Source organism: Dryobates pubescens, chromosome 5 (assembly GCF_014839835.1).
Source record: "Dryobates pubescens isolate bDryPub1 chromosome 5, bDryPub1.pri, whole genome shotgun sequence".
In the NCBI taxonomy this organism is placed as follows: domain Eukaryota; kingdom Metazoa; phylum Chordata; class Aves; order Piciformes; family Picidae; genus Dryobates; species Dryobates pubescens.
This window is the reverse complement of record NC_071616.1, coordinates 28,241,534-28,266,496: the sequence shown is the minus strand read 5'-3', so window position 1 is coordinate 28,266,496 and position 24,963 is coordinate 28,241,534. Positions and strand designations below refer to the sequence as shown.

General features: G+C 36.6%; 1 protein-coding gene across 1 annotated transcript in view; it reads right to left on the bottom strand.

Moving 5' to 3' along the window:
* DICER1 (dicer 1, ribonuclease III) overlaps positions 1 to 24,963 on the bottom strand; it is a 41,157-nt gene that overhangs the window by 785 nt on the left and 15,409 nt on the right. The window contains exons 9-26 of the mRNA XM_054161887.1: positions 23,275 to 23,407; positions 22,249 to 22,491; positions 21,997 to 22,151; positions 20,575 to 20,707; positions 20,027 to 20,102; positions 18,141 to 18,280; positions 15,643 to 15,822; positions 14,587 to 14,800; positions 14,068 to 14,221; positions 12,418 to 12,600; positions 12,007 to 12,112; positions 11,736 to 11,911; positions 10,673 to 11,456; positions 9,067 to 9,222; positions 5,294 to 6,176; positions 3,440 to 3,708; positions 380 to 542; positions 191 to 266 (exon numbers count right to left, since the gene is read on the bottom strand). Of these exons, the coding sequence (XP_054017862.1) occupies positions 191 to 266; positions 380 to 542; positions 3,440 to 3,708; positions 5,294 to 6,176; positions 9,067 to 9,222; positions 10,673 to 11,456; positions 11,736 to 11,911; positions 12,007 to 12,112; positions 12,418 to 12,600; positions 14,068 to 14,221; positions 14,587 to 14,800; positions 15,643 to 15,822; positions 18,141 to 18,280; positions 20,027 to 20,102; positions 20,575 to 20,707; positions 21,997 to 22,151; positions 22,249 to 22,491; positions 23,275 to 23,407 (4,224 nt within the window). The remainder of the gene's footprint in view (positions 1 to 190; positions 267 to 379; positions 543 to 3,439; positions 3,709 to 5,293; positions 6,177 to 9,066; positions 9,223 to 10,672; positions 11,457 to 11,735; positions 11,912 to 12,006; positions 12,113 to 12,417; positions 12,601 to 14,067; positions 14,222 to 14,586; positions 14,801 to 15,642; positions 15,823 to 18,140; positions 18,281 to 20,026; positions 20,103 to 20,574; positions 20,708 to 21,996; positions 22,152 to 22,248; positions 22,492 to 23,274; positions 23,408 to 24,963) is intronic.

Below are 24,963 nucleotides of genomic sequence, written 5' to 3'. Positions count from 1 at the left end.
GTAAATTATGTGAGAAAGAAAAAAAACCCACCCATGCACAGTTAAAACCAGTGAACATAACAACCATGCTGGCTGCTTAGTGCAAAAGAAATTAAAAATAATTTCTGACACTTAAAAATCCTCAGCTGTTCATGAAACACAACTTCAAACCATTTTATTGCAGTGTGCAGTTAAGGAAGAGCACTCTTACCTAAATTTGGCTGTTTCTGGCTCCATTTCCAGCAACTCTCGCACTGGGGAACGGGGCACATTAGCAGAAAATTTTTCTATTTGAAGGAAAAAAACCACAAAACACCGAACAAACAAAAATTAGCTGCATTCTCTTTGTAGCAGATTACACTTAATTATAATTAATTCCTTTTCTGAAAGCTTACAATACCTATTAATGGCCGCATCATTGGATAGTACACTTGCCAAACCATTTCCAAAGACATTCCACTATCCATATAAATGGCACCAGCAAGGGACTCAAATATATCCCCCATGGCCTTTGGTACTTCAATGTCTTCCTCTTTTTCTTCATCTTCTTCAGATCTTCGGAGCTGTTTGAATTTAAAAAAACCAGGAAGGGGGTGGTGAGGGCAGACAGGAGAAAGAAGGGGAGAAAAAAACAACAAAAAAAAAAGAGAAAAAAAAGAGAGAAAAATGATTGCTGCTTTTGAAATAAAACAAAGATCTTCAGAAACGTAAGCTCTCTCACATCCTATCCACAGTTGCTTTCTGTAAGTTTTCGTTGACCTTTTGTGCAGTGAAATTGGCTTCATTGGGGAATAGAAGAACAAGTTGCTGGATATATCAGTTTTGAAAGGTGAAAAGAAAAAAATAAAGATCCCAAACACCTTTTTGTACCAAGACCTTACATGCTTTGTGAATTCTCCTGCAGTAGTTCTGTAGAATTGCACCATGAGTCTGTTTTTCCCCAATATGAAACAGACTTGGCTCTACCAGTTAATACTAGAAAGCAACTCCTAACAAAGGAAGGGTTCATACATTAAACACCTTCCAAAAGCAGACTTAAAAGTTTGTAACTTCAATCTCTGGATAGAAGTCCTTTCCTTACTTACCCCACAAGGCAAGCACAGAATAAGCATTAGTAAAACTAAACCCTTAACAATTGATAGGTCACTGTGACCTTACTGGCTAACAGGCACATTTAGCAGGCAGTTTTCATTTATGCAATGGATGTAAGACAAGAGCCTATTCTATCCTCATTAAAATTAAACTTTCAGTACATGCCTGAAGGTCTTGAGTTAATCTAATCCTATTAAAAAATACTCCAAATACATACAATATACATTAACTTAAGTCCAAACAAAGGAACCTAAAAATAAAAGTTTTAACCATTAGTCCCCTCTGTCTAAAGAGAAGTATTCAGGTACTGTAGGTCTTTTCCCCTAGCAGCTGCCCTCTCACTCCATTTGGCCCCTACATGGAGTTTAAAATCTGATTCAGTCCTCTTCAGAGCCACCATAATACTTCATAAACTAGCCCCAAACAACATTTCTACCTAAAGTAAATCAAACACGAAGTTTTGGGAACTGTGATGTTAAAAACCAAATTCAACTGTTTCAAACAGCGTATTTCATACTAACTGCAAATTGAAGTGCTTCTGAGCTATACTGAAATAACAGAAGAGAAAAACTAAGAGCTATAAGGCAAGGGACAACAGATGTTTCAGGAGTGAGATTTAAAAAGAAGAAAAGCAGATGATGTGGAGACACATGGAAACCAGTCTAGCTGGCATGAACTGCAGAAACAGACTCTTGCATTAATTCTGATGAAATAAGAGTTTCAGTACTTCAGTGCCAGACCAAGATAGGGAGCAGGCGTAGGGAGAGTGAAACAAGAATTTTATTTGAAACAGCTATCACACAACTTGGTTGTAACTTTGGTGGAAGTTTCCAGGCAAATTTTTTTGCATACTAGTAAAAACTACACAAAGCTAAAAATCCCAACTATGAGCTCTTAAAATAAATTTTTAGCCTTTTCACTTGTGAAGAAAACAAGACAGATAATATAAATTATATTAGAGGGTGAAACTTACTGAAATTTCAGTGACAAATTTGTCAATGTTTTCTGAATCTCCCCTTAAAACTATGGATTTCACAAAATGTTAGGGGCTGAGTGACCTCAAAAGATCATCCAAGTGCAACTCTCCTGCCAGAGCAGGATCACTAAGAGTAGGTCACACAGGAACACATCCAAGTCGGTTTTGAGTGTTTTCAGAGAAAGAGACTCCACACCTCTCTGGGCAGCGCATTCCAATGTTCTGTCACCCTCACAGTGAAAAAGTTTTTCCTGATGTTTATGTGGAATATCCTATACTCCAGCTTGCATCTGCTGCCCCTTGTCCTATCAGACATCCTGGCTCAGTCCTCTCAATGCTCACACCTCATGTATTTAGAAATATTAATGAGGTCACCTCTCAGTCTTCTCTTATCCAAGCTACAGAGACCCAGCTCCCTCAGCTCTTCCTCATAAGGGAGCTGCTCCACTCCCTTAATCACTGCAACATTGCAAGGGCTACAAATACATGTAACAATTATTTTGATTCCCAAGCTTTTAAATTGTCTATCAGGAAGAAGGAGTTACTGAAGACAAAGATAACACGCATATTTAGTGTTGGAGGATTCTCCAACAGATTATTTTCTAAGAGAGTTGTCACAATTTTTCACATGACAAACTATTAGGGATATCTATTTGATATTTGATAATGAGAAAGTCCCATCTCTTCCAAGACCCTGATTAGAATTTGATTCAGCTTATCTAAGCGAGTTAATTTTAGTCCATTCTCCAGAAAAGACATTCATTATAATTAGCTTTCCTGCATAGCACAAATACGATCTGTGTCATCAGTTCAACTATTTTTCAAGGGGCTTATTTGAAAGATGTGTATCATATTTCCTGGGCTTGCATATATAAAGCCTTTAAAAGCACGTCAAACACACCTGAGTGCAGTGCAGTAACACCTGCTCCAGCAGAAATGATCAGAAGAAAAACAGTGGAAGTATCTGTCAGTGTGCTACATTAAATAATCCCAACATTGTGCAAAGGTAATACTGTTTATGGTGTTGCATGGATACCTAAGTAACTCATCACAATTTTACAGTATAGCAGTGCTTCCAGTCAGTGCAGAAAACAAGCTAAGTGGTCCTCTGCTCCCCGCCACGTTGTACCATCACCACACAGCAAAATGACTGAAATCAAGTGCCAGAAAAACCTAGAGGCAAACTGGTTTCAATTTAATTATTTTCTGAATGTTCTTACTGACTTTATAATTTGAGGACTGTATTTTACTTTGCATGCTTTATTACTGGAAGGCTACTTCTTTGGCTGCCATGTGTATAAAACTAAAACACAAAAATGCACATCATGCTAAGAAATCCAGGGAACATGCTTCAAAACAGACTTTGAACACATTTCTTTTGGTGCCACTAACCTCAGAATCCATTCCTTGCATTTCATTCTTTTCCATTTGAAACTGCACAAAGTCGTCAATAACATGAAACAGTTCAGGAGAGACAGCTTTGAAGTACTTGTGGTAGTCATACTTTACAGCTAATGATGCAAAAATGGTATTATTGACTAAAGCAGATCGCAGGTCAGTAAGAACTCCTGGAGAATGTTGCCTTGGGTCTTCATAAAGGTGCTTGGTTATGAGGTAGTCCAAAATTGCATCTCCCAGGAATTCTAAACGCTGGTAACAATCTTAAAGTATTGGAAATAGAAGAACGCAGAACAGCACAATTAAGTTGAACACACATTCTCTCCAGGCCTTTCTGAGGAAGAGGTGGGTATCTTCCACAAACAGACCAATGCTCAGAGAAGACAATATGCTTTCTAAAACAGGTATCTTAATGTTTGAAGAGCTTACTATTGAATTATAAATAAATCAGAAAACCCACTATGTTATATTTGACACTTTTGAACCAAAAGTTAATGTCAGGCTAGCAAAATGCTTGTGATTATAACCAAATGATGCTTTTACTCAAGATTTTCACATTGTGCTGGGAAATAGCCAAAAAGTAAATTCAAGAGAGTCCACCAGCACACTGATCTGAAAACAATTAAACCTCCAGAAAAATAATACAAAAGTCAATGTATTCAAAGCAGGGGGAACATAACAATCTGAGATTTTTCATCTCATTTGTCACAGTTTTCTCAAAAAGCCGCGAACAAAGATTCCTATTCAGAATGGGTCTTTTAAACTGGAAAATAAAATTGCCAAGCCTCTGCTGTTTGGAAAATCGACTGGGAATGTGAGAATGGAGAACTCTGGAGGTCTATTTTTAGAATATAAGCTAATGCAAAAAACCCTCTTGAAAGCAAACAAGGATAGGTGGGTAGAGAAGGAAGATAAAATTACTACAAAAGTAACCTGAGAGTGAAATGGTTAGTACTAACTTTCTTTTGTAGGAACTGAACCTAAAAGACGCTGCTGTACCTTAACTGTTTGCTACTCTTTAAGAGAAAAAGTTACTGGTAACAGCAAGTCATATTTGTCTTTCCTGATAAACAGAAATGGAATTAAGTTTTTGCTACCAAGAACATGATATCACGTAGATACTATGCCTCAAGATTTCTATTTGTTAGTATACATACATGTTATCTACCTTCTCCATGCTCTGTAAAATATTTGTAAAAAGGAAGTATTTCTGTAGGTACTATTACCTAGAATGAGTGAAAAGGCAAAAGAGCTATTCAGTATTTGGTGAGCACTGCTTCTCACTGTACTACCATTTCACAATGACTTATTTCTTAATTAAAACAGGACTTTTACTCCCAGGAATTTCCACTATGGGGAAGAATCCTGAATGCCCACTGCACAGTAATTTGCCACTCACTTCAAATAGGGTTAGAATTTTACCATGGCTTCAATTATCATAAGAAAGCATTTAAAGTTTTAGAATTAATAAATACTAAGTTTATTAGTATTAGCCAAATATGAATTTATACTGCTGTAAAACCTTTTATGTGATCATGTACAGAAACATGAAGCAGTTAATATTTTGTCTTAGTTAATTGCTTCAAACTGACTTTAAATATTTACTCAATAAAACACCTAGACTTTAACTAAGCCTTCCAATTCACAACTTGAAATGGAAGTTGTCATATTTTGCTATCCTGCAGACTATTCAACTACTAAAAGTTGTATGTTTAATCTTCAGAAATACAGTCTAAATTTGCTAAAAGTATTTGCAGATCATGATCACTTCTAGAAGTACAGAGTGTTTTCAGCATTCTACAAGAACTTATTTCACCTAAATGAAGACCTAAATGTGAGATAACTTACCAGTAATAGTATTATAATGGTATGAGGCATGAGTAAATGCCTGTAGAAGGTAAGCCTTGTTCTTAAAACTGTAGTTTATTTTCTTCTCAAAGTTCTCAAAACCAGAAATAAGGTGATTTAGGGTTTTTTCAGCATCTGGGTGATCAAACATACACCTTGGTGGAATCTTCAAACAGCCGTACTCCAGGTCTTTATACAGAGAAGGCTCTGAATTAGCTACAGAAGCAGAAACAGAGTTTGGTGAAAGATTTTTCTGCTCACTGTTGCAATTCTCTCCGGTAGCACACAAAGTGCCCTCCCAATCAGTCTTTTTAATTACAGGGAGCACCTTGAGCCCCAGTGAACACAGGAAGAGCTGAGCAGCTCTTTCACCACAGCTGGTCAGATAGCAGCCCAACAGGGCTTCCACACAGTCTGCAATGCTTTTGTCAGCAATACACTGCTCTGTATGCAAGTCGTATGAGATAGACTGTTTTCCTGCATCAACACCACAGTTTTCTTCTGATGGATTCCAGAAGCCCACTACAAAATCATCCTCTTCCACAGCCTTGCTGGGATCCAGATAGCACATAGCATCCCAGGAGCTATAGTCAAAATCATCAAAATCTGCTGAAAACTGAACATTACCCAGAGATGACTTTTTGGGTGCTTTCCATTCATAGTTTGAATCAGTGGTTGAAAAGTGAGAAAGAGAAATTTTCTTCACAAAAGCCCCAGATCCCATTAACATATTATCAATGAATTTGATATGCTCCTGATCATACTCCAGAAAATCATCTTCAAAATCTGTTTCTTCCTTGGGTAATCTCCACATTAGGTTTTCATCCTCTTCATCGTCATCATAATCATCAACTTTACCATTAGACAACAAGTTTTCCTTTGTCTATGGAAGGAACCAAAAAAGAGAGAACTGAAGAGGGAAATGAAAAACTTTTATTCCACAGCTGCAATTGTTAATTTAGAGAAGTACAAACAACAGTTTCAGAAGGTGCATCCTTCTCTCTAGCTAATAGGGCTATTATAACTGCTAAATGATAGCAATTTCTAAGATTCTACAGATCTCAATTGCAAATTCTGTGAGTATTGCAGGGTTTACTATAGTCAAAAAATATCAGCTATAGAACACACAAACAAGAAATATTAAATGAAACAACTGAAAGAGCTTATTTGACCTAATTTTTCATAATGACCACTTGAAGAAGCAAAATAGATTTATCTATGCTCTCAAACACAGTTAACTGCAAATTAATCCAGTCTACTTGGCAAACCAGTAGAAAGTAAGTTTAGTGAATCAGTGTACATGGTTCTTACACTACAGATTGAAACAGAGTCTAATACTGCTTATGCAGCTGACAGTCTTCACTGCATGTGTTGGGGATTCACAAAGTGATCTTGCTGCTTATAAGGCATTAGATATAGGCCAACTTCTGCCTCTGTAAGGACCACAGGGTAAGTTAATAATTCTCAGCTTTAATAAACATGAAATCTCTCCAGTAAATCATACATTTAATATCACCAGGATTTATATGTAGCAGGTCTAAAAATGGAAAAGCAGAAAAAAATAGTATGCTTCTGTAGTATAGGTTTTGGTTGGATTTTAAATTGAATATTAACATATGAATTAAATCATGAAATAGGGTAATTCAACTAGTATTAATCTTATCCTTTAAACAAAAGGTATAAAGTCTTGTGGGGTTTTTTTTGAGGCTGTATTTATAGCCTTAGCTAATTAAAAGTTAAAATTGTCACCAATTTTATAATAGCTAGATATATATCCAAATCAGCTAAACTAATGATGCTTCCTGTCTTTCCATTGCTCATATTAACCAAATTGGTGTGGACTAATGTAAATTATGAACCGAACAGAGATATGCCCAAGCTACATGATGCTGTATGATTTGCCATGGCCCCAGTCCAGGAAAGCACTTAAACGTATTAGCCAAAGGCACAAGTAGTCTACCTAACATCAAAAGAACTACTACTCTCAGACTCAACCTTGCATCATTGATGTCAGCAGGCATTCTGCCACTGAATTTGATAGGAGCAAGATCAGATTCCAAGTGCTTTTCTGGATTGGATCCTGAAAGTCAACTCTATTTTGAATCAAATGAATCAGTCTATATCTGCCCTCAATCTATGTATGCCATATTGTAGGTCTCAACCACTGAATCTTGCAAATCTGTGAAACAGCTGCACTGGGGACCTCTCCCTTTGAGGCAAAACGTGCAATTCTCTAGAGCTGTAGAGGAGTGGCAGCTGTCAGGTGCACTAGGCAGCACCTGCAACAATCTCTGGATCAAACATATCACAACATTCCTCATTAGGACAAAGCAAGCTTAGTTTGGTTTAGCTTGAGAGGAGATGTAGAAAAGATGGCTATAGAAATTCATAGGTTAGACATTTTTCCAACAGAGTTTCTGCTCCTGAAATTAGCCATCTCACACAGTCACAGCTAACTAATCAGAAAGAGTAACTGAATGATTTTGATTGAGTTGTGGCCTCTTAAAAGCTACAGATAAATACCAAGGTACTTTCTTCATGTTTTTTTGAGAAATCAGCTGTTTGTCATTATTACATGAGATCTCTAGACCCAGCTACATACCATCAGCCCATGGATGCAAATGAAATTTGCATTCAAGAAAGCAAAATATCTACTTGGTACAAAACCTCCACCTCTTATTGAATTACTGTCTGCATTTTGGTCTGAAATTGTGTTTTATTTCAACAGTGACTAATAAAGAGGAAGAAGCAGCTGAAAAGTTACATGGAACTGAAAGCATTTTAAAACCAATGATTAGCTTCTGTCCCACGTGCCATATTATTTTTAGAAGGGTATAGCAGTAATTCTCTTTGAAATGAAATCTTGGCACAATACAGAACCACAATAATCAGGTTGGTTTATTCTGCAATAAACATTTATTTGCACAGTGTATCTAACAGTCCTCTCGTGTGCCCTCTGGTGGTTCTACAATCTAAGTGAGGTCTCTGGAGATGGAAGAAAAAAAAAAAAGGGAAAGAAAATCACCGCTCCATCTCTTCCCCCTGACCTCCGAATCAGTCTGGAAAACAGATTACGTGGCTGACTGTTGTGATCAACATTCCTTATACAGGCACTTCTACTCTTGATGTATAATGAATTCGATCAAAAACTAATTTGAATCATTCCTCACTTAAGATTTTTCATGCTGAAGCTTTTGGTAACAGACACTGAGGGTGTCTAAGCCAGCACTGTACTCTGGATGAGAAGTAGCTTTCTGTCATATCCACAGTTTATGTAACAGCAATTAATATTGAACATTTTCTCAAGACAGTTCTAATCTTCACTTTGCCTCAGCCCTATGAAACCCAGCAACTCCTTTTCATATATTCTATAAAGGCAAACTCATTTATCAAGAACCAGTTGGTTCTCTTCCTATGCATACTGCAGTAAAACCAGCAACGGTAATTCTATTTCAAATTTACAAGAGAAATTTTCATAAGAGATCCCAAGAACATGCTAACTGCAAGCCAAAAAGTTGTTCTCCTCTGCTTTTCCATTGATACAGACACTCATTATGGATGATATTTAGTGTATTAGCTTACTTTATGTTCTATTCAGGATCAGTTCTCCTCTTATATTGCATTAGTTATAGTGAAGTTTTAGGAAGGAAACATACTCACTTTTTTTTTTTCCCCTGAAAACATACCAAAATATGTGGGGGATGGGAGGACGTTAAGGACAAGAATACATGAATAATTATTCCTCAGCATAGTTTATTTAAATAAAATCTTACCATTTCATCTTTCTCCCACTTGTCAGTGTTGCTCTTGTCCTGGTTTACTATGTAGCCAGGAGGAAGCCAATTGACGGGGGGATCAAAAATCGATACCACCATACGACTGGGCAGTCCTTTCTTTTTTCCAAGGCGATACAAGTTACAGTTGCTGACCTTCAAGAAAAATATCCCAATAAGCCTCCAGATATACATTTACATAAAAGCAGGTTAAAATGCAAAAGGAGCAAAACAGTTTTACATGTCAAGCCATGTACCATTATGCATTTTCTTTAATTCCCAAAAGGGAGTTCAGCATTCTTTGGATAGTACAACCAAGTCACAGCAAGGTACAGGTTTTGTTAAGGCCAGAAGACAACTTCAGTTAAGGAAATCCCATAAGTTAAATTGTCTTTGCAAAGCAAAATCACTGCTACTTTTAGAACACTAGTAAATCTAATCTGAACAAATGTCATTAACTGCCAGTATTAATAATCAACATTCAGACTTGGCTTTGGAATGAAAAATTATCGCTATGATGCGTAGATTGACCTAAGCCTTCACAGTAGAAAGTGTTAAGCAGTTCCATATTACAAATCTTATTAAGTCATAATCCAGATGTTATTTTGATAGAGTCTACAATTCTTTTAAATATTTTAATGGGAAGGGGAAAAAACAGGTCTCACATACCAAAACATATGTCCTTTTGCTTTTTAAACTATTAACTCTTGATCTTCCATTTCTCACTTTAAACACACTTTCTCTGTTTCTAAAGCCCTGAAATTTGAACTTGAATAGTCAATCACTTCCTTTATTTGACCTGCACAATTTATTTATCTCTTCTTATTTTCCAAGATTAAGCTACTCATTTAATTCTCAGAGTAATGGATTTTATTAGGAGGTAGACAATCAAATCCTTAACATTTAATTCAAGTTACCACATTATGTGTGAAGGGGAAAAAAAACAAACCAAACTTCCACATAATGGATTATCCCAGAATTTAAAACGGCAGCAGAACTGAAAGCTCAGTTCCCCACTGTTTACATTTACTTTAAAACACTTTCAAAAGTTTTGATGTAAAAAATACTTTTCCCTTCTGATTCAAATGCTGGGGAGTCAAAAAATTAAATCTAGAAAACATAAGAAAATGGTTCTGTAGGAATTGTTTCATTGCTTCATTTTTAGTGTTCCTGTAAGATCACACTAAAATATTTTAATGAAAATAATTTATTGAGGAAACAAAGGAAAAGCAACAACCTAAGGCTGTGTGCTGCTAACTCAATCCTTTATTCAAGTACCTCTTTTAATAGAGTTTCTACTCAATACCTGTCTAGCCTTCAGTTCACCAAAAGTCTGCACCAAGTCAGAACTTTTATCTCTGTTCATTCCTGTCCTTTTTTAGTCTGGTAATCAGCTGATTTAAACTTCAAAATGAACTATAGAAAACAATTTCAGCAAAACAGTTACGGCAGTATTAATCCTTAGTCATGTATCTTTATTCCTAATATCATGCTAGCCAACCCATAATCACTAAATCTGTGAAATTAGATCAACCTATTGCCATTCCATCTTTTAGCTTGTTACAATATGCCTTCTGCATAATATCATTGGATTATTACTACTTACTTTTTTGCTTCTCATATATGACAGCCGTCCCTCATGAGCATCAGGGTAAGTGCAAAACAAGTATGTAGTGATGGCATGCTTTAAAAATGAATCACCAAGCATTTCTAGCCGCTCCAGATTAAATCCATCACTAGCATTCGATAGAGTCAAAGCTTGAAGAATGAGACCAGGATTAGGACCAAGAGTTTTTGAGGAGTACCCATTGGAAGGGTTCTTTTCAAAATCTGTTGTGTCTTTTGAAAGATTAATAGCTTTTGAAGTACTGGTGGTCACTGCCATTATGGGGCATCCATCTGAGGTAGATCTGTTAGCATTTCCATCAAGGTATTTATTACTCAGTAGAGTACATTCATTGCTGGGCTTGGGCTGGTTCTCAATGTTGTATAAATTCTGAATGGGATATGAGGTAGTTGGTTGTACAGGTATTTCCTGCCTGCAATAATTCAGCTGATTTCCTTGGCAAAAGTCTCTGTTAACTAAATCACAATTGCCATTGGCAAGATTTTTATTATAAGTAACACCATTAATTGCTGCAAGTTCTGCTGAGACATCAATTTGGAGTTTACTGGGTGACTCATTGAGCAATGTTCTGTAACTCACAGACATTTGGTCATGGTTTTCTGCAGAAGAGGCTCTATTAGCACCTTGATGTGCAGCATTTTCAGGGACTACAATTGTGCTGTGCTTACAGTAATTTTCATTCTCTACTAAAGAGGAGTTAGGAATAGAGATGAAGGATTTGCTGTCAATAGACTTTTTCCATCCAAAGTCCAAGTTAGGATATCTGTAAAGATACATGCAGATTTTGTTAGCAAAAAATACTGTCACAAGACAAGATGACCCTACATGCACATAACCCCCACATCATTCTGAAAAGAATGGTGACTGTAGCATCCAACTTCACCATTCACAATCAAGTCTTTTTAAACTGTGTTTCACTGAAAACTGTCTTGAGTTAAAGAGTATCAGTTTTAAATATATGCAGTAGTGGTTCAGTTTCCACCTTGTTTTCCAGTGAAGTCAGGTATCATACTAAAAATATGTATGCTGGAAAAATACATGCCTGAAATCTGCAGGAAGTGATTTAACCCCTACACCAGCATCAGTGGCTGTCTGAGCTCTTAGTTCCTCTGCTGTCAACAGGCAGTGCAGGCGATAAAGTATGCTGGGGAGGCAAACTGCTTTTCTCCACAATGATGCTGGAATAGGATGGATAGCACAGAGCTCTGGAACCAGTATCTGGGGAGATGAAGTGGGAAAAGAAAAGAATTTTACCTGGAAAGGTAGTCATCAGATCACCTGAGAGATGTAACTTGAATTATATTCTGTTTTACCTGCTTATTCTGCAAGCTTTCCCACTTTGCTTTTCTCTTCTCAGCACTGCTTAGTGGAAGTGCCTTTCCCTTCTGATTCAAATGGCGAGGAGTCAAAAGATTAAGTCTAAAAATTCATATGAAAATACTAAGTAAGTAAGTACCTAATTAATGAATAGAACTTACTAGCCTACATTTTTTGATATGACGACTTATTCTTTGTATTTAATGCTAACAGGCTGTGAAGCAACAGCAGTTACCTCTGAAAAAATGGACTCAAGTTACAGTTATTGGAACCTAAATTAAGCACCCCTCAAAAAAAAAAATCAATCAGTAATAATTATGGAAAATGTGAGCCCTCAGCTTTATGTCATAATTTAAAAACAGACAATATTGTCAACTTATGAACATCAGACATCTGACTGTTTTTACCTTGAAGATGTGTGGTCCACATCCAGTAGTGGCTGGTTGAGATTTGTAAGGTCAAGGTTATACTTTGTTTTATAATACTCAGCAAAAGTTTCATATTCAGGGGATGGGAATTTACTGAGTGGAGTAAGATCAGTGTATACATCAGCTACATAGAATCGATGAGGCTGATCAAAATTTCGATACCTAAAAAAAAAACACCAAAATTAAATATGTGGGCATATGCTATAGCTCAAGCTTTATTCTTAATGCTAAGTTCTTCAGAATCTAATGGGGTCATGTGATAAACTGTAAAATAACCCACTTCAGTTGGTTTTGGTTTGTTTGGGTTTTTTTGTTTGGTTTATTTTGTAGAAACTATTTCTTTAGCTAACTCAAATACTAAATGGAAAGTGTGCTACAAGGAAGAATAAAGTCAATCTATACTCTATGAAATCCTCAACAGTAATGCTACCGAGATAATTTCTAGGCTCCTATGTGCTGAAGTTCTACTGCATACAAAGACTGGACTACCTCACATCTAAACTAGCACTTTAAGTCACTCTCCAAATGAAGTTAAAATGCAAAACCCTAAATACATAGAGTAAATTCACAAGCCATCCAAAGACAACACAGTTTTTGCAATGCAGACTTAAAGCCACAAGGCTGGAAAAGTTTTATTGTGGCTACTATGCACACTGGATACCAGGGTGATAAACATGCACAGGAAACTAAGTACTCAAAAGTACTTGAAATTTTGAGATTTCTTAATGTATGGAAGAAGATAAAAGACTTTTTGGGCTTCTCCCAAGCCTGAACCCTACCAGATAGCAACTACTAATTTTCAAAGCAAAGGGGGATCTGTGGTCAGATCTTCAGGGACAGGTAAAACACCACAGCTCCAATGAAGTCCATCAATTGTGCTAATTCATACCACTATAAGCTAGTTCTACAGTGTTAACTCTGACTACATGAAGTAATACTTTACCACAGTACACCAGTAGCATTTTTACCAGAGTACTATCATCAATGGAAGGAAGACCTATTTAACTTCTGTACATGTTTTCCCACTAGCAGTTTACAATTTACTAGGTACAAGCACAAGCCAGTCAGTCCATTTCCTTTTTTCACATCATGCCAAACATGACATAGAAAATAATTAAGTCTTCACAAAACCTACCACTTCAGGAGAATCTTTGCATATCCAGTACATAAAATTATGTAAATTTCTCCTCTAAATGCCACTAAATAGAAACTGATCTTTTTCACTTGTTCATTTTTGCCATCTACCAACATACCTTCCTTTAGCAGGCCTTTCCTGTGAGTAAGTAGTAAACAGAAAATAGAACTTCCACTCAATCTACCAAAGTAAAGTTGCTTTCAGTAGGCCAGTTCTTGATGTAATCACAATGCTTTATTCTTAGTACTACATAATTTTGTCAGGAACTACCATTCCTAATTAGAAGGTAATGAATTTTTGGAGACCAAAACACTTTAAACCCTACTATACAAGATTAACTACGGACTGAAGAATATCTTTAAACTATTTGATACAGCATGAGACACATTTAGATTAATAGCATTGTTCTGACAAGCCATGTTCAAACACTTTTTACAAATGCTCATATAAATATAGTGGTAAGTACATACTTAAAGTATGCAGAAGGCACTCACCGTGGAATGATAACTGCATCCTGGTAATCTTCTAACTTGAAAATAAAAGGCATTTCTTTCGTATATTGGGTACTGGGAATGCCTGTACGTGCCTCAGATTTCTCAATGTCTTCCATAAACTTAAAGTCAATGTCCAAAGTGCTGGAGTCATCAACTGAAAAAAAAAGAAAATGCTCAACTCAGTTATTTAGGGGAGAGTTTTCCAGGCTGAACTCCTCTGGGAAGTTGGAAATAACAACATTGTTTTCCTTATTCTATCACACATTTGATTATTAAAAATTTAAAAATTAAAAAAAAAATTCAAAGATGACATAAGGAGTCAGCTGAAACCTACTATACAACTCACATCAACTTAAAACTAACTTGAATTGTGAAGTAGCAATAGAAATAATGACTTTTCATGCTACCATAGATGGCATTGTTTCCACAGCTAATGCTTGAAATGTAACATAAAATTAACAAATATGCTGCTAAAAGAATTCAAAGAGATTATTCAAAAAACAAGAGCTCTGCTCTTACCAACATTAAGAGGTAGAACACAATAGGCTGAGTCAGCTTCTGTAGGTTTGAACTCTAGTGCAGGTTTCTCAAGACGAAGAATATGCGAAAAAATGTACTGATGCAGTCGCGTTATCAGCTCAAGCATTTGCAGAGACAGAGTGAAACCAGATTTCTTAAGCTCAATAGATATCGTTACCTCTCCAGAGCGAGTATACACAGGAAAGTGAGGAATCTAATTAAGAGAAAAATAAAACAATAAAAGAAATCCAGAGAAAATCTAGAGCGGGAGTACTTTACAGAGTATCAGCTGATTAGTACAGATGCTGAAGTAGCGCTAGCTTGACCCCACACCAAACTAGATTAAAATTCTGACCACTTATAACTTTTAATTAATTATATTTTATAGACAAAATATTTTGAAAGCTTAAATGACTGATTATTCTTCTTTTCTTAAACAGATCTCCCTGTATTTTACATCTCTTCTCTTCATACAAAAACAAGGGTACATATCTTCCTTCATGCAGGAAGAAATGTGTAAGTCAGGAATATTCCTGAAATATTTTCTTCTGTGGACAACAAAACAATTTTTAGAAGTCTTCCTCAACAGGGTCTCATCCATAGTAAATGTCTATTAATTTTTTTTCCAAAGCAAGAAGTGCTGATTTCAATTAACATGGCATACTTTTTCTGCTGCTTCAGACTAGGAATGCTGAGAGGACTTGTGACCATAGCTTTCATACAGATAAGGCACCAGTGAAGGTCATCTCTGTAGCTAATATGCCACTCCTATCATACCTTAAAAAAAAGGGCAAACTTTGAATTTGACACTGCAAAATCCAAAAAATGACATTTTAAGCCAACAGCTTAAGAAAAGAAAACAGATTGTTCCATCACTGAAGACAGAAAAAGAAGGAGTGACCAGAGCGGGTGGATATTATTGCTGATTTTCTGGAGATTACTTGATGGAATCAGCACTTAGGGCAATTTCCAACTCTTTCAGTCTGGGGTGGGAAGTAAGTGGAAAAAGGCAGGTTTTAAGGTATGGAGAATAAGGAAATGAGCTAGATTAATTACCTGAGGTATAGGTTTGGCCGTCAATATGCCAAAACACCTTGTTGTATCCTCAGGAGGATATAACTTTCTTCTCCTGAAGTTGAGCTCATCAGGTAGAGGAGTTGTTAACACCATTCCTATTACATACAGGTAACAGGGCTGATCAGGTTTGGGATAGCTATCCCTCAAACATTCTGGAATCTAAAAATAAATAAAAAAATAAAATCCATAACATCAATACCATTAAAATCAGCAAAATTCACATAGAGACTATCCTTTGAACAAAGCTTCACTTGTTTATTTGGAAAGATACTGCTAAAAAGAAGGGGCAGGGTGGGAAATCAATCAGGTCTTTTTGCAGAAACATTTTGTCAGCAGCCTGGCCTGGCAGCTATGAAATCTGGCCAAACAGTTTCATCAAGGGAGCAGATTTTCTGAACTGCCAAGAGGCAACCTCCATTACATCTGTAAATGTCCTACGTATCTACCCTATGTTAGAAATGCAAGTCTAACTGTAAAACACAGACAGCACTTGACCATAACCACAACTGAAATTTTGATACCTATTTCCACGTTTAGCCAGCAACACTGGAGAATATTTTATGTCCCAGGTCTTTGCAAAGCAAAACAAAAGTGTATCTGCACAGGAAAAAAACCTACATCCCAGTAATTCAGTTTTTATATAAGCTTGGCTGAACTTACAGCTTCATTAATAGGGATTCTCTACCCCAAGAGAATTGCATTAGATTGTCAAAAATGTTTTGGTTTTTTTTTCTAGACACTCAGGATGGACAACCAAAAGTTGTGCCCCATTGCCCAGACACTACCAAAAGTCTTCTAACTGCTGCTGCTTTCTAACAGCAATTCTAGCTTCAGATGTGAATACTTGCAACAGTCACAAGCACTTTTAGCTCTGTTGCATTTGTCACAGACTTTAAGGAACCATGCTTTGTGTTTGCTAGGAGTTCATTACTTTGCAGGTCTCAAAAATGATCCTCCTGCTTATCTAAAATTAAACTTCAATACATGTAGTCCTGGATTTTAAAGTTACACTGTAGCAAAACTATGGCCTTGGCTTAATGGAAAATTACTCATCTATTCAATAACTATATTAAGCCCAAGAGGATCTTTTAGACCTTCAACATTTGCCAAAGCTTCTTTCCAGATGTGAAAAGTTAGTATGAAAGCAAGGAAAACTATTCTTGCATTTTGTATTAAAAAATAATTGAGAAAGAACGATGTATCACTTGACAAATCAACTCCTTTGAATGAGATGTCATAATTGCGTTTTACAAGTCACTTCTATTCCAACAGTCCCTAGAGTGAGGTAAGAGGGCTGAGAAAGACACTCTTAACAAAAAGAACCAGAAAACAATGTGAAAGATTCACTGTCAAGACTTGCAAGAAAAAAAAAAGACAACACAACACACACACACCAACAAACAACAAAACAACTTTCCTCATCTGTCATTCCCTCTAATGTACGCTGTGATGCCACAGTATCCTTTCCTAAACTTTCATAATAACCACCTATTTAAAGCACTCATAAAACTGAGACATGTGGAGGATGCCAAGACTGTAATTACTTAAGGACTATCACCACAGATGAGGCTGCATATGAATGCACAACACAGCTCCATAACCTACTACTGTGTGCATACATGCTGATACTCCTACGTTACCAAATGCTACTAGTTTCCCCATGAAATGCAAAGACTACCAAAAGCTGCTATGCAATCCATTCTGAACACATTACCTGTCCTATTGAATGGATTATACACAGAACCTGTAACAACTGCTGGGGAAGAAGGGAGGTTGCAGAGTAGCAAAATATTCTGCTAGAGCTTTTTTCCTCCCCTTTCTCTTAAAACATTTGACATTCCCCCACAAATACTGCCTAAGAAGTCCAATTCTACAAACTAATGAGGCTGAAATCTATTTTAACAGATCTACAGATAAGTTATGCAATATTGCCAAGCTATAGTAGGGTATCTTCTATGATCTTTTTAGCATATTAATACTTAGAGTTACTTTTAAAGTTAAAAGAAAAAAAAAATATATGTAATTAAAAATACACTTATTTGATATTCTAAGATTTAACCTGAAACTAATAAGTTGATTCCCTGAGTATCCCCTTCAATCTTAAATTATTTGTCTAGAAAGTCAGTAATTCTTCCTTTGCCAAAGTATATAAAACAGCTTAAAGATTTTACAGATAACTAATGCAGGACAACTTTTTCCTCCCATACTTTTCCTATACTAGGCAAATAAAAATCATTAAGCTTTACAGAAAGTTATGGTCTGTGAACTACAGGCACACTTCCACAGAATGCAGTCCCTTAAAGCTCATTCAGGTGATAGTGCAAGTTTTCATACAGTTAAAAGTGCAAAATATTCCCACTACAAATGCCAGACATGTAAAAAACTCTTTACCTGAGAAAATTACACATTGGCAGTTTTGTTTTATCAGTACATAAAACATTTGAACAAATATGTGGATGGCAGTGAATGATACTAACAGCTTTAGGATAGCACTGTCTTCGTTTTGTAGAGCCTGGCCTTCCTGGAACACTGGTTTCTTCTTCATCATGTAAATCAAGCTCTTCCTCATATTTAACCGTTTCTTTACCAACTGGCATCAAATGATCATCCAGTTCACCTGAATATTATGAAAGGGTGCAAACAAAACATTATCAAAAATCAAATCTTGGTTCCTTCAGATACTAACACAGCAGATGTGACTGCTCATGAAAACACATCACCTACATTTTAAAAATATACTTACTACTGCAAGGTTCTAAAAATGCAACTTTGAGGAAGGATTGATAAAAGCTAATTTTTTGGCAAAAAAAAAAACAATCAAACTTACATTAAAAGCCTCTGGGAAAAAAAAAAATCTATAATGAGAATATTAAAGGAAAACTCTTTTGCCCGTAAAACATGACCTGTGACTGAAATATAGGTTGAGGGCTGACCTGCTGGAAAGCAGCCCTGGGAAAACAGGACCTGCGACTCCGGGTCACAGGCTGACCACGAGCCAACAACGTGCCCTTGCAGCCAAGGTGGCCAGCGGTATCCAGGGATGCACTAAGAGGAGTGTCCAGCAAGGTTGAGGGAGGTTCTTCCCCTCTACATTGCCCTGGAGATGTAGAATACTGCATCCAGTTCTTGGCTCCTCAATTCAAGAGGGAAAAGGAACTACTGGGAAAGAGTCCAGCAGAGAGCCACTAAGATGATTAAAGGCACTGAACACGTGCCTTATGAAAAGCTGAAGAGCCAGGTCTGTTTAGACTCTTCTCAGTCCAGCCACAGGACAAGGGGCAATGGACAAAAACTGGAACACAGGAAGTTCCATATAACCATGAAGAAACCAGTTTTCACTTTGGAACAGCACTGGAACAGGCTGCCCAGAGAGATGGAGTCATCTCTGTCCCTGGAGGCATTCAAAACCCCCCGGACATGTTTCTGTGTGATTTACTCTATGTGATCCTGCTCTAGCTGGGGAGCTAGACTAGACAGTCTTCAGATGCCCCTTCCACACCCTACCATTCTGTGATTGTGTGGTTCTGTGAAATACTCATTTAAGTATCACTCACATTGAGTTATGCTAAGGAAGAAGAAACAGTTCTATTCCTGTATCATTCTAAAAATGGAATTACTGCTGCTGAATGTGTACTCTCAATATTGAATTGAGCTATCAACATGTTATTGTTTGATACATTTCTTTGTATGAATTCAATGACCAAAAGGTTTAACTCAGAAGAAAAAACACCAATGCAAAACAAAACCCAGACCTACATTATTTTTTTTCCTTAAAAGATACAGAAATGAATGTATTTCAAAGCACATAACATGGAATTCTCTTTAAAACTTTTTGCAGTGAAGAATATGCTCCATTACACTTACTAGAAACAAGAGAGCAGAAGAAATTCTGCAATGTTTTATTACTGGAAAATAGCTTATGACACATTAGAGAACAATGAATTAGGGCTGTGTATTTTATATTGTAATTTATTACAAATCACTTAAAAAGGAGTTATCTTTTGGCTTCAGGATGTTATCCTTGACCTATAATCAACATTTTCTAGAACACAAGACTCTTTTCCCCTTTATTAAGTATATTTGATGTTAAAATCTGTGTCTTGTATTAATGCTAATTTACTGTTTAAGAAAAAAAAAAAATGTTGAATAACACGATTCTCTTGGAAAACCTAACTTTAGCTTCCAAAGTTTAAGCTAAATTAGTAAGCACATGATTATATCAGAAAACAGGGCAGAAGAAAGGATGTTATAATAGATGGTTACAGTAGAAATGCATGGCTATGCGTGACATCTGTATACCACAATCAATTTCGCAATTACAGAATAACCTTCAACAAAGAGATGTTGCTTTTCTGGTTCTTACCAATTTTGTGTAGTTTTTCACAGCAAATAAGAGCTACAACTCTCTCAGCCAGTCTTGCACAACTCATTGGAGGACCCTACAAACATTTAAATATTTCTTTAGAAACTCTTGTTGATGAGTACATTATTACTTATACATGTTTAATTAATTTAACACAAACATATGAGGCAAACAAAACTTGTGAATATGTTCAGGCTGATAATGTTTTTTCCACAGAAGCCAAAATTACAGGAACTCAACATACTATGGATCAAAAGCAATAAAGGATGTTTTCCTAAAACATAAAGGGGGGGGGGGGTGGGGGGGAAAAAGGCTGTGGGGAAAAAATTTCAGTATTTTTACCTTTGGAATAAACAGTAATTGCTGGAAAATAGATTATAACAGAAACCAACATAAACTATTCTGTGAACAGTGACCTAAATACAGTTACAGAGCACAGTACAGGAAAAGAAGAAGTGACTTTCATTAAGAACAATGAAACTAATTCTAGAAACAGCACAGACATCTATACAAACAATTTCCATGCTTTTCCTCCCCCAAATACCTACAACAATTGAAGCTCGGAGAGGTGAGTTGATTGGCAGGTAGAGAGTAGAGTAAAACGTATGATCAGGTAGTTCTCGGGTTTTACACTTGGGAGCTAGGTGTGTGAATGGATCACTTGGTAATCTAGCGCAGTACCTAAGTTGACAAAACATTTTACAAATTATCAAAACCTGAAAACTGAAACTTAAATACATTTCAGTGGAATCTTGCCTTACTGGTATCAACACCACAGCAGATGAGAGAGACCATATTGAGCACTGCAAGGTTACATTGCTGACTTTCATTCAACTAGCAAGAAGACCTGCAAGTCCTCTATTATAAAACTTTTCTCCAGCAAGCTTTTTCCAAGTTTGCAATGATCCACAAAACCATTCAATTTCAGGTCCCAGTGTTTGCATGTCTTTGTTTATCTTCCTGAGCTTACTACTGTCCCATTCGTTCTATGTGTCATGGCTACTCAACTGAATAGTAGACTTTCTTCCACTGCACCCACTTCCCTTCTCCAGAAACTTAAGTGACATTTACAAATATGCTGATGTTAAACCATAGTGGACCTCCTAATGACCCATGAATAAACCTTTTGAACCATCTACCATTACATCCTTCCAATCTGACTGCTTTGCCAGGGTTTATTCACCAGACAGTCCACTGAAATGGTCTGCAACTGAAGAATCTGGCTACTTGGGTACTATAGCAGTTTCATCTAATGCTTTACTTAAGTAATGACATTCACTGCTTTTCCCCTGTTCACAGTCAATTACTTCATCACACAGGTGACATCAATAAAACCAGTGGCTACTGCCAATCCCTTTTTCCTTTTTGTACCTGCAAACTGCTTCTGTAAGAACTTGGTCTGTAATACTCCACATGACTAAGGTAAAATTGACCAGTCTCTTAGCTCCCTGGATCTTCCTCCTTGCCATTTTCAGTGTTGTAACATCTACCTTTTCCTGTCAGGGGAAAACCTGCTAATTGCCATGACCTTACAAAGATGATATTTGGCTAGCTCCCTAGGAGACACACTATCCTGTCTTGTGGATTTGCATTATATTCAGCTTGCTTACTATATTTTTAAACATGACAACAGATTGCAACTACAAATGAGAATACTAGGACTGGAAGATGTCGCGACAGCCACTGTTGCTTATTTTTAAAACTAGCCTGTCAAGAGCTAGTCAGCTTTTAATTAAAGAGGGATCAGTATCACTACGTTCATTATCAAAGCTAGAACCTCTGTAGGATAAAGAGACAAAAAAGTAAATTACCCCTTCAAATTACTATGATCACTTTAGGAGATAAGATCCTGTCAGGATTCCCAAGAGAGAAAGTGTACAATACCTCAGCCTATGCATCCATGTTGTAAGACATACTATAAAACTTTTTATTCAAAGAGATTTACTTTTTGACATGAACATGCCTCTTACCTATTTATGTGTCCAATAGCAGTGTTAATTGTGACTCTTGGACTGTTCTCGTCTGGCCTCAACACATAGGGTGGAAACACATCATCATCATCAACAATGGGTTCAGTTTCGGTTTCATTGGTGTCAACAGATTTTGAGCATTTGTTTCTGAGGATCTTAACATTTCAAGAACAGAATGTGATGAGAGATTTTTCCCTTAAAAAATATTATGATACATTTAACAAAACCAGGTACTTTGCTTTGACCGCATACCTTCTCAATTGCTTTGTACGTCTTAAGATCTTCTTCAAAAGTTTTGATTTTGTCTGTATCTGCTAACATAATGTAATTGGAGATTGGTGCTCTAGCTCTTCCTTTCGACTGCACATAGGAACGGTATTCTGTGGGCAAATCAAAACGCACCACCAAGTTGCATTTTGGGATGTCAACACCCTCTTCTACAATACTAGTAGCAATAAGTAGGTTGGTCTCATGTGCTCGAAATTTTCTAAGAACCTGCCAAAAGTAATGAAGAAAAATATAACAGATTATTTTGAGATTACAATCCATTATCAGATTCACCAAAAGCCAGTAAAAAAGGGAAGTGGATCAGACATTCCAAAAAGTTTGTCTAAATATGCAGATAAATCTATTACAAAAAAACCCTTTTCAAAACCACAGCAAAACTATTTCATGAGAAAAGGTAGACTATTAAGAATCAGATTATATATCTGATATAGTACATGGTATTAGAAGAATCCAGAAGGTCAGCACAGTCAGAAGCAATGGAGAGGATCCCACCTATTTATTTACAGTCTTCCAGCTGTAGTATATTTAAAAAAAAAAACAACAAAAGGTTGCTTTCAGGACAGCGTATTTTCCAACAGTGTCTGAACTTGAAAGCTCCTCAAGAGGTGGAGCACAGTCGAGAGCTGGTACTTCTGATATTTATACTACCACTAAGACTGGGGCAAGAGAGAAAGCCAGGAAGGCAACCCACCAGAGATGAATACATTTGCTTTCAAAATACTTGACATGCTGTAAGTCAAAATCATGAGGATTTATATAATTTAATTATTTACCAAATTCACTTTCACCAAAGATAAATATTAAAACAAGCTTACCTGTGGAAAAGATCAGAAATTTTTACAGTATTACTACCAACCCAGTGCAGAAAACAATAGGTGGCTCAGGATATTCCCTGAGCTTCCAGCGACTCCATTGGTTTTTTGTTTTATAAGACACACACAGACACAAAGGTTAAGGTACTACTAGTTTAAATTACTTTTTTCAAGTTACCTCTTCCTGTTTTCTGAACTCTACTTCCATCTGCTTGTTCCGAGGTTGGTTCTTGCCAATGCCATGTCCAGTTATAAAATTGCTACTGATGTAAGACAGTTCTGGATCTTGCTTGCCAGCTTCTTTAATCAACCTAAAAATATTACACGCATTTTTAGAAGTCACACAACCCAGGAAACAGAAGATGATTTTTTGTTTGCAATACCTACATTAGAAGGAAAAAAAAAAAGTGGAAGCATGCTAATTAAGCTATGGCAACAAACCAGCCAACCTTAGTCTTCACTAAAAGCTCTAGTTCTAGTAAAAACCTCTAAGGATAATACAGTGCATCCATACACAACATCACACACATTTTAGACCTATCATGGTAAACCCAGGTATTTTTAAACCAGCCTATTACTCTAAGGCACTCTACTCATAACCACTTTAGTTATTCTCACTTTCTGTAAATTATGACTGATCTTAGCAAAAAGACATAACTGCTTTCTCAACAAATTATGTTTTCTCAATATGAGGTGGTAATTTTTTTGTTAAAACATAGATAGTTCTCCTTTGCGTTAAAATATGTATTCTGTTCAGGTATACTAATGACACAGTGTTGACTTGTTTTCCTAAAGAGCAGTGCTTACCCAGTGAGATGTGCATTACTTCTGAAATTAGCCCAAACTGTATCTGCAATTAGAGGCATTAATCAAATTCTTTAAAGGAAACACTGAACAGAGCAGTGAGAATCATCCATACTCTCAGTTTATTGCCCTACATCCTTCTGTAGGTTACAGAAGCAGAAAAGGCTATCTTATTATGCAGTGTTTTGATTTCACTGACAAGGCAGAAGGTTGCTCATATAAACAATGCATTGAATCTAGAATTAGTAGTTACACTGTAGCATCCTTAGTTAATCTGTTTTCAGCATGGACAGAACCTGGGATTTGTCAATTGTAAAAAGTACCTGAGCAGCAGAACCAATAAAATTAAAAAACCCAAGCTGTTGTAGGTGAAAAATTACCACCTTTGCATGTCTCACTATAGCCATCCCAGTACCACTTTACTCATAGCACATGCATTACGTCCATTACCAGACGCTCCTCAGATGCAAAGCATAGTGTGCATCTGTATACCTCCGTAAGTACTTCAAACTTAAATCTCTAGCAGTTGTGCCCCACATATAACGAGTGTTGTGCAGATTTCCAGCTACACACCTACCACTACTGCCAAACAAGATAGAAGATGGCAGTTCTCTCTGCCCTTTCTACACTTGTAAAACTACTGAAATCTCTCCCCTTTACCTGGTTGCTGGTTTAAACAAGATTTGTATGAATAGAAAATACTTCAAAGACTTCCTTCACACTCAAAACCAGAACAAACAAGGCATACAGACAACAAAGTTTGTGATCCTTATGATGCTCCTGTACTAAAATGCAAAGTATGCCTTAACTGGACAAAACTTGTAATTTATTTTTACATCATTTCTATTCAGCCGTTTGGCTGCAGTCTGAGTATCTACTGAGCATCTCAAACATTCTTACTGTATCTCAATTACAGAAATAGGCAACTAAAAACATTTCACTGTGCACATCTTTAGGGAGTTCCTGAGAAACATTTAAGATTTCAGCCTTATGGTTAAAAATGCCTTAGTGGTAGGTAACAAGTGTTTTTCAAGTAGATACAAAAACTTCTGCTTTCAGACAC